We start from the raw sequence: 10,481 nt of genomic DNA on the forward strand, positions 1-10,481 counted from the left end.
TGAACCTATTTTGACAGTTCTTCCTCTGATGAATGCTATCCCGATAAATCAGACCTGTTTTGGGAAATTTCTGAAAAGTAATTTGATGTCGGCGTCGTTGTAAAGGAATGCGCCCGATTCGCTGTCAGGGGTTCATCGGCGCAGGGGTTCCGACCACGAGCCGCTGGGAGCGACTTGCAGGAGATAAAGAGATAATGTCAGTGCACGACTCTGACGTCGTGTCTGACAGTGACAAATTAGGTCAAACGCTTCTTTTGCAAAAAAAAATTTAAAAATTGTAATTCCTTTCTTACTGTCTTAAACACTTTGCCGTCTCATGTCGCCGATCGGTAATGTGTACTACCCAGTTTCTTAGGATTTTTTCCCAAAATACATTTGCCTTTGACGGCAAGAGTTTTTACTATATGAGCCTTGTGGTGGCAAAGTGCTAGAATTACTAAAATTTTGTGTCGAATGTTCTTTTTAATTGTTGCAATAGCTTGAGCAATCGTAATTACTGTTGTTTATAAAAGAGTAACTATTTGAGATGTTAAAAAGTGCTAGACCAAATTTGATGGATGTACATTCATGGCCAGATACCCACAATAATCAACTCCAACATCCTGTAAGGCCAGATACCCACAATACGTAACTGCGACATTCCGTATGTGGTCAGTAAAACAGACTCAATGGAGTTAATCCCCACCCCCCTAAAAAAAACAACAAAACAAACAATTTCTGCCATCTTAACACTTTGCAGTCACTCATATGACCTTAGCAGTTGCGAGCGTCGTAAAACCCCATACTACTACAGCCAGCAGTACAACATACCCAGCCAGGAGAGTGCCTGCGACGGACTTTTCTGACCGCAAAGTGTTCAATATCACAAAGTAAATGTGTCAGGAAACACAAAAAAACAGACAAGGACTTTGTAACAGATTTCATTTCATCCAAGGTATAAACGCATCTCCTCATAATAATTCAATAAAAGCTAAGAAAGACTCAGCTTCCATCAACTCCTGACAGGACTGTCTATTTCTCCTTGAAGGGTCTGCTCAATCTTGTGCCGGTCTTCCACCTTCATGCGTTTGTACTCCGCACGAAACAGCAGCACAATAGCTACTGTGTACAGGACTCCCATGCCGTTTCCAAGCAGGTTGGGGACTGGAAGAAGAGGAAGGAAAAAAAAGAGAATAAAAAAAAACCCCAAATATCATTCAGGAACAAAACAAACTCAGCTTCACTTTCTAAAATTGAGAAATCATCCGGGCTCTTAGTCAGAAGCCACCTCTAACATAGCCTTACAACATTATAAGAGGCATTAAAATCTTTTTCTCTCTCTTTTCCTGTCGTTTATTTTTCTTTTAAAGTCAAAGAGTAATGAAAATAATTTAGATAATTTTTTTCGGAAAATATTAAAGTCCAACCTGCTCAAAATGCCACTTGGTTTCCAAGACAACCATCTGTACAAATGACCACTTCCCATTTCTTACCATGCAATTTTTGAAATGTTCTAATAATACTGTGTAAGATATCCACGTGTCCACGACAACCAACCACTTTCCTCCTCGACAATGAGTAGCCATCTTGGAGAATTCTGACTATTCATAAACATAAGGTGAACACCTATGAACAGTTTGCTCAATACGACTACAGTTTCTGGAGAGTTTTTGGTTTATGAATGAGGCCAGGAATGGTAACTTTCATCAAGAGCAGCGAAATAGTTTTTGATAAACGACAAATAGAGTCCAAATTGTCAAAGATAGCCACCCGTCGGTGGCCTAGTGGTTAGGTTCTCGGACTCGCAACCGTAAGGTCGTGGGTTCGAATCCCGTCAGGGGCTCAACGTTGTGTCCTTGGGAAAGGCACTTTGCACACATTTTTTTTATTTCATCCAGGTGGGAATGGGTACCCGGCTATAGACAGCGAAAGATCTTGTCAGTTGTTATCGATCCAGGTCTTGTCAGTTTGTTAGTGTTTTAGCGCTTAATCAGCTGCTTGCACTGTATGCTTCCTGGGAAGCTGAGAATGTTTCGGAGTGTTCTATGGTCTGCTAGGGTAATAATATAGTGTACAGCGCATAGAGCCTGCTGTTGAGCGGGGATATGCGCTATACAAATGCTATTTATTATTATTATTATTACGAAAAATGATTGTTTTAGGCAGGTCGACATCTCGGACAAAGTCATTATAGCAAAATAAGAATAATTAAAAAACAAAAAAAGCAAAAATTAAATTTAAAAAAAAATAAAAAAATAAAAACACAAGAGGGAAAATGGGAACTGGTTGTTTGTACAGGTGGTGTTCTTAGACAGGTGCTTGTAAGAACAGGTTCGACTGGAAATTAAATCAAATGACACAAATCTAACAGGGTAATAAATGAAAAAAAAAAATACAAACAAAGACACTGTCTTCGAAGGTGTTTTGTTTTTCCGATCCAGCAACCATTTGGGTTCTAGCCCTTTGGTCTGTGGATATGGCAAAGAATTTACAGGTTTTAATAAGATAAGACAAGATAAGATACATCTTTATTGTCCAAACCCTGGCACATTGGTTTGGTATTCCACCACGAGTACACACACACACACACGCGCGCACACACACGACACACACGTACACACATGCACACACATGCACACACAAGTAGGCTTACAATCGTAAGCTAGATACACACTCAATGTTATTTTGATGCATGCTCTAAGGTCGTAAGTACACCTTTGGTCTGTGGATATGGCAAAGAATTTACAGGTTTTAATCAGCTGTGCTTTGTGTTGGAAGGAGTAAAAACATCCACAAAACCAGACTCACTGGTCCAGTCCTGAGGATCGAACTCTCCGTCGCTGGGACAGGCCTGTGGCAATGAGGCTGCATGGGGCGACAGAGGCTGAGCGATGTACTGGGAGATGATCATCAGGACGATGCCTTGCACTTGACTGAGAACAACACAAGACAAGAATTTTTTTTTTTATAATAAAATAAGGAAAAACACTATACGAAATAAAGAGAAAAACGAAAAAAATATTGGATGTAAGAGGAATAAAATAAAATTGTTAAAAAGGGACAGTTTGGAATTTTAAAAAAGTAGAGACAAAATGATACAGCACATTTGACACCAAGATGAATGGTATTACCAGTTCTTGAAGAAGCTTTTGTCACTTTTACAGAGCGGGAAAAACAAAACAAAACAAAAAACATGAAAAAAAACAACCAAACTGACAATACTGACAAACTCTAACATCTAAACTACATGTAGGCCAGGTAAAAGGTCAGAAAACAAAAAAAAAAAGAAAAAAAAAAAGAAAAAAAAATTTCAAAAAAAAAGAAAAGAAGTTTTCAACCCCTATTGACACTATTTAGATCATTTAGGAGGCAGACTGCATCAGCCCTGAGAGGTCAGCAACACATAGTAAAACATACCAATCAAGTGGGATCGTATAGACTAAAGCAAAGTAAGCAACTCACCCGGAGATGAAAATGATACCAGTGCTGGTTGCCTCGGCAACAGGGTAAGTAACCTCAACAGCCAACTCCAGGGCCGTGGGGTACACAGCGAAACCAAACGCCCCAAAGAGAGTGATGCAGATGGCCACAGGGTACTCCAAGTCTCTGTACCGGGCCAGCTGCACAAAAGCAATGCCTGCCAAGTTGCTGAAGACAAAGCCCAGTTTGGTCACTTCGGAGAACTTGCGGGTCTTGTCAGCGATCACGCCGGCGATGACAGCCCCGACAGCTCCTGCTGCGATCATCAGAGCCCCACACAGGCCAGCGAAACTCTGGAGATGTCAGAGGAATTCCTAAATGATCTTAACCTTTCCAGTCCCATGCGCATATATTTTCAGCAGCATACCTCCAACTTTTTTTTTTGCCGACCAAAGAAATGTTTTCCTTTTAGATACAGTGAGTGGTATTTGCAAACTGGGTCTAGTTATAGAAAACTGACCACTGAATCTAGCGCTACTCTGTGTCCCTGTGGATCCAAAACTGTGCCCGGTGAAACACGATCTGACCCTGAGTCACAAATGGGTTAACTCTTTTTATCCGGGCTACGAGTATACTCGTAACGAGGACCAGTCCGGGCTACGAGTATACTCGTAACGAGGACCAATCCGGGCTACGAGTATACTCGTAACGAGGACCAGTCCGGGCTACGAGTATTCTCGGAAGAGCGATACGGTCTCGTCAAAGAAGCTAGTTCTGCTTGTAATTACCAAAATACGCAAATACGGCAATGCTAGCTCTGATGAATATTTTAATTTTCCAATGAACAGTGGTTTCTTTGTTTTTGATGGGTGTAGAAGCTTGAAAGATGTCTCGAAAATGCACATTTACGACCGACGAAGTACTTTTTGAAGTTGCGCTGGGTTGTGAGGGGGAATGATACTAATTTGATGATAGTGACTCTGAAATAAATGCCGTAAATTCCGTTGTGGACGATAAGAAACATGACGTCGACTCATCTAATAGCGATTCAGATCATGGTGAAGGGGTCAGTACTGGAATTCGTGTTCGATGGGTAGGGCTAGATCTAGATCTATAAAATCCAGTGGGACATCGTGGGCGCGGCAATCAGGGTCAAGTTCGAGGGTGGAATACACCTCAAAATCTACATTGTTCTATTGGTGTATAATAGATACATACATTTACAAAAACTACATTCAATTTCTAACATAACTGCCAAATTTCCTTTAAAACCTTAGAGTAAATGTAAAAAATACAACACTTTGAACTGTTCGCACTGACTTCCGACTCATACGGCGCGGCCGCCCCAGGACGGGTACAGAGTCCGTGGCGGTACGGCTAGGATAAAAAGAGTTAATGAGCAAAATATTTAACCACCAAAGAGCAAAGAAATAAAGACGACTTCAGCTAACCACCCACAAATCTTCATCTTTGGCACTTATATGACCTTATTGTATTGTAAACGCTGTAAAGCACTTACTAAAACAAAATCAAATCTTCGTCAATAGAAAGGGTTGAATGCAAATGTGAGGCAGCATGGTGGAATCAGGCTCTCGTCAAAATAATCAAAGTGAAGAAACTTGCATTTTTCTGCAGATTTGTGAATTTTTATTGAAATTTTGTTTTTTGGCTCAACACCTTTCATGCCCATTGAAGAACTCATTTCTGTGTGAATTTTCTGAAAAACGTTAATTACAGGCACAAAAAATGTAAATTTTCAGTTACCAGGGACTCTTAAGCTAAGGAAATAACTAATCTTTGGCGGCCTTTTCTCACTAATTTTACCTCTGAAAACAGGTGACCCCCCACCTTCTTCTTTCGCAAATACCTTGACTTTTATTCAAGTTAAATGGATATTTTTTTCATCCCAATAAAGACAAGTGAACAAGCTTTAAGATGATACCAGTACCTCTACATGCCCAAAAATTGACGAGAGCCTGATTCCACCACGCTGTCTCACAAATGTGTCGCAACGTGATTGAATCAGGCACTCATCAAATTTTGGGCATGTGGGTTTATTGGCATCATCATAAAGCTTGTTCATTTGTGTTGCTTTAGTTGAAAATATTACACATCTATCTAGAATAGGAGTTGAGATATTTGCAATTGAAGGAGATGGTGTTGCTTGGTTTCAGAAGTAAAATTAGCTGAAAATGGCCAACAAAATTTGATGACTACCAAAGCTTGAAAGTCCTTCGAAAGTGCAAATTTTCATCTTTTGTGCCTTTCATCAACGTTTTTCAGTAAAACCCACACATAATTGTCTTTTTAAATGGACATACAGGTGTTGAGACAAAAAAAAGAAAATTCGAAAAAAAATTGCCCAACGTCTATAAAAATGCAGATTTCTTTGATTTGATTTTGACAAGCACCTGATAGTACCACGATGTCTCACAAATAAGTGTTGGTGAGCCACTCACATTGTCGTAGTTCTGAGGACACAGAATCTGCTCCAGGAACGTGGTGTACGCTGAGAAAAGAGCCAAGCCACCGCCCATGCTAAACGCCAACATCCAGAAGGCAAAATTCTTCCGCAGCTTAAAAACAAAACAAGAAGAAAAACAAGACATTTGATAAAATATTGGAATCCTCAAAGACTTATGGATTTACGTTTGATAATTATGCACGCAGCATATCATATCATTGGCCTGCTGCTCAAATAAACTTGCCACAAATTTGTATTTATTTTATTAATATAATTTTTTTTAAAATTGCAGACACTTTACCATGGGAAATAATCTGCATACGTTCCACGAATATTTTGTCCAAAATCGAATTCTAAGTATTAAAAAAAGGAAGAAAACATAAATTAGGTGCAATTGTTAAAGAAAAAGGAAACAGTTGTTTTCTCTCTCCTAAAAGATATTTTTTTTCTTGGGCTTAGAACACTTGAATGACTTGCCAACAACAATATCTGCCACAGCACAGAGTTTCATACAAGAAAAAAAGATTATACGGGTTATTAGAGGGTAACATTTAAAGTCAAAAAAGAAAAAAACAATTATAAGAGGAGGAGGAAAGATAAAGGTTGACAAGTGTTTGATAGAAAAGAAGGAGCAAACCACAACAGAACACCCGTCAACCACCCACTTTCAAGAGCTCAAGAAAACTACAACAGCAGACTACAACAACAGGCGCTAAACTAAAAAGCATACCTTTTTGATTCCAAGGAAAAAAGGCTCCGATTGGGCAGCGGCGCTAGGGCTGGGTGGGGATGGAGGAACAGAGCTACACACGCCGAAAGTGGACAGCAACACGCCGAACAGACTAGCACCAGTGCAAATGTACAGCTGGAAGACAAAAGACCGAATGACTCACGGGGAGTTCAGAGTCACAAACACCATATTCTTCTACTCAATGAACAACACTGATGTGTTGTTGTTGTTGTTAGCGATCCAGTAGCATCTGAGCGTTAACTCTTCTGCATGATGCCATTCGGTTGTTGTTGTTGTTAGCGATCCAGTAGCTTCTGAGCGTTAACTCTTCTGCATGATGCCATTCGGTAATAGCTGCATGTCTGTTCTAATTGTTGTCTTGAGGAGTAGAGGCAGTTAGATGTGTGGGGTAGCTTGGGAAGAAAACATCCCCTTTAATCACTTAGTTTTCTACAGAAGAACAGATGATGTTCCACTGTCTCTGAGGGGTAGTCACACAGTGGGCATCGGTTGAGATGTCGGTTGAGGGGTGCATGCTGTGTTCTAAGTTGGAAGATTATGGATTGATCTCCCCTCAATGAACAACACTGATAGGGGGGTCATTCCAGTACAAATAAAACTGCAGCGGCACACGTAATGCAGAGATAATGACCTGATGTGAACACAATTCTAAGCACAGATAGAGCCTTTCTCATTGTAATATTACTTATTTATTCACTAGTTGACTGATTTATTTTTTCATTCATTTATTAACTTATTTGGTCGCTTTTAAGCACAAAGGGGCTATCCCGAAAAACACTGTTTTGATAATATCAATGGTAAAGTTTTTGCTCCTCGTTCAGTTTCTTTAAAAGACACGGAGGGTTTTCTCTATTATATAACCAAAAACAAACATACACAGCAATGAAACTAAACTTCTCCTATAGGTAGGGCAATGCTCACTTTAGGCGTAGGTTAAGATTTCTGGAAACCCTGAAATCCGGGTTAGCCTTAAAAGAGACCATTTATTGGTACGCTCAACCTTTCTCCAGTGAAAAAAAATTGAAATTAAAAACCAGTTCTATCGTAGATAAAAATTCATTTCAGCGTAGCATGTGTCAGATCAGTTTCATTATTCAGGAAATTGCCCAAAGACCATTTTCATAAGAAACACCATAAAGGTTATAACCCCAGTTGGATCCCTCGTGAAAACCAAATGGGGGTGAAAGGACAAAAAGTACGTTCAAATATCGCGGTAAGCCCCTTTATTCAGCAGAAAATCACTCCAAGCTGTATTTCAGATAAAAATAAAACAGTTTTGTTGCCTCACTTGTGCCTCCATTTAAAATATTCCCCGTTTATCGGGGCCTATCCAGCATAAAGTATTCTGTGTTTGTGTTTGTAAGAATGAGTGCGCATGCATGACTTTGACATAGAGAGAGAGAGAGAGAGAGAGAGAGAGAGAGAGAGAGAGAGAGAGGAGGAGGAGGAGGAGGAGGAGGAGGAGGAGGAGGAAGAACACGAACAAGAACAAGAAGAAGTGACATTCAATTTCGCCCTCACATTCTTCAACTGACGACACGTAAACTTTTTTTCTGACGACATCCTGTCACATACACATGTGGTCACCTGAAAGATCCCTTCAGTCACGATCTGTGATAGTTTTGCACTGTCATCTCCGCAAAGAAATAGTATTACGGCATCGCAAACTCTCGAAATCTGTCCGCCATTTTCTTTGTTTGTTTGCCTGCTGGCTCTCGTCCCTAGCTACTTGTAGCCTACGAGGGAGGGACGATGAACATCGAGACAGTGATGTCATGCGCAGAAGACAAAAATAGCGTTGGAGAGTTTCTAGTTTCTAGTAGAGCTGGGTGAAGAATCCATTCCGGAACCGATTCCCACGATTAATGCTACGGAAGAAAAGTTCCGACTCCTGTTTACGTAAACCAACGGTCACCAGTTACTTTAATCTTTGAAATCTTTATCTTTTTCTTTTAGAATTTACTTTTGGAAAATATAAGCTGGTGCTTTGTTGTGTTCCTAAATCAAGGTTATCCTAAATCCTGAAGATGCTCGCAGCCAACCAGGTAACCACCGGAAGAAATCATATCATTAGAAAGTACGTTGTTGGGTTCGGAATCGACTCCTACGATTCCTTGCTTTTAATAATCGGGAACCTTGCCGCCCAGCACTAGTTTCTGGGCCTAAAATGAGCCCCCTATTATAATTATGTAAGAGGTGTAATTCTAGTGAAATTGAGAATGAATTTCACAGTATTTGCTTTTATTGTTCAAGCTTTTGCTAATCAAAGGAAATGTTCAGTCCTCCCTGCCTAACTCAATCCCAGCGATAAAAATACAATTTTTAACCCATGTGAAAATGTGTATGTACAACGTTTTACTATTGTTCTTTGGAAACCTAATTTAATAACAACACGAGTTCTACACAATTTTAAAATGGTGTTAATATGTCTTGAATTTATGCTGTTTTTACAGAAGTATTTTCTGTAAAATAATATGTTTGTTTTATGTTATGTGTGCCAATGGTCTTAAACACCCCAAAAAAATAGATTGCATTTATATAGCGCTCTATCCTATACCAGTATCAGCTCTGAACGCTTTACACTAATCACACAATCATTCACACAGGAAAAAATATCCCACAGAAACAAGAAAAACCAGTTCAACCACATGAAGAAGAACTTTCACAAACATACATTAAAACTATATACACGAAAGGACAGTTTAAAAAAAAAGAACACTTAACCATCTACCAACCTACCTACCTACCTCCCCACTAGAGTGAGTCTTTACGTAGACGTGGAAATGATATTAGGCTATACCTCACGCTGTCACAGAAAAACCCATGCCTGGAGGGTGGGGGCTCTCGTGGCCTACAGGTTAAGGTGTTCGCTTCTCATTCAAAGGTCCTGGGTTCGAATCCGGGTAGCGACCGAATAATTTTCTTCTCTAAAATTGTCTCCTTTCACCTCCTTTCTTGCTCTCTAGCAATGTTCTGTCGTCTGCTTTCGTCTCCACGTACTTTCTACCCCCTCCCCCTCACTCCTTTGCCCCCCTCCTCGGGGCTTCTGACTCTTTCTGCAGACTTTCTGCTGCTTCTCCATAGCTCCTTTTTACTGCTTTCTTTTAGCCACACACCTGATCTTCAGGAAGGAAAGATGTATACCTAGCCTTCTCGGACAAGAGCGAAAAATCTCGAAGGGCCCGTGTGCAAGTTACGCGCGTTTAAGTTAAATTTGGTGGTCTAAAATCGATAAGAGTAGACTTCGGCCGTCACCCGGGCAAAATTCAAAATTTCCTACCTACTGAAAATGTTAGGTGTGTCTCGCGCGCTCAAATTAAATTATGCAGTTGCGAGCGCCGTAAAACACTTACCTATAAAAAAAAGAGTGAGCATTTACGTAGACATGGAAATAATATTAGGCTATACCTCACGCTGTCACAGAAAAAACCCATACCTGGAGGGTGATGAAGTTCACCTGCGGTGTCAGTTTGTGAGCGGCAAAGACAGGGTAGGTGAGGGGGAAAGTGCTTATTCTACTGGCCACTTAAGGGTGAAAAGGAACTTATTATTGCTTTATTATGTCAAATAAAGGGTAATGCACATATGTTTGTGTTTGTGTGTGTTTGTGTGTGTGTATGTGTGTGAGTGAATGTGTGTGTGTGTATGTGTGTGTGTTCGAGTGTGTGTGTGTTTCTACATGTGTGAGTGTGTGTAAATGTGTGTGTTTGTGTGTGTGTGTGTGTGTGTATGTGTGTGTGTGTGTGTGTGTGTGTGTGTGTGTGTGTTTGGGTGTGTTTACTCAAGTTTTAGCGGTTGTTGTATGTTTGTGTGTGTTTTTGTGTTTGTGTTTGTGTGTGTGTGTTTGTGTGTGTTTGTTTGTGTGTG

At 40.2% G+C, this 10,481-nt stretch overlaps 1 protein-coding gene across 1 annotated transcript in view; it reads right to left on the bottom strand.

The window, feature by feature from the left end:
- Positions 1–904: 904 nt before the first annotated feature.
- Positions 905–10,481, bottom strand: part of LOC101854091 (solute carrier family 49 member A3) — a gene marked incomplete in the record, with an annotated part of 15,799 nt that continues 6,222 nt past the window's right edge. The window contains 5 exon segments of the mRNA XM_013083406.2: positions 905–1,143; positions 2,788–2,912; positions 3,442–3,752; positions 5,859–5,975; positions 6,594–6,728. Coding sequence (XP_012938860.1) covers positions 992–1,143; positions 2,788–2,912; positions 3,442–3,752; positions 5,859–5,975; positions 6,594–6,728 — 840 coding nt within the window.

This window comes from Aplysia californica, unplaced genomic scaffold (assembly GCF_000002075.1).
Source record: "Aplysia californica isolate F4 #8 unplaced genomic scaffold, AplCal3.0 scaffold00230, whole genome shotgun sequence".
Lineage (NCBI taxonomy): Eukaryota > Metazoa > Mollusca > Gastropoda > Aplysiida > Aplysiidae > Aplysia > Aplysia californica.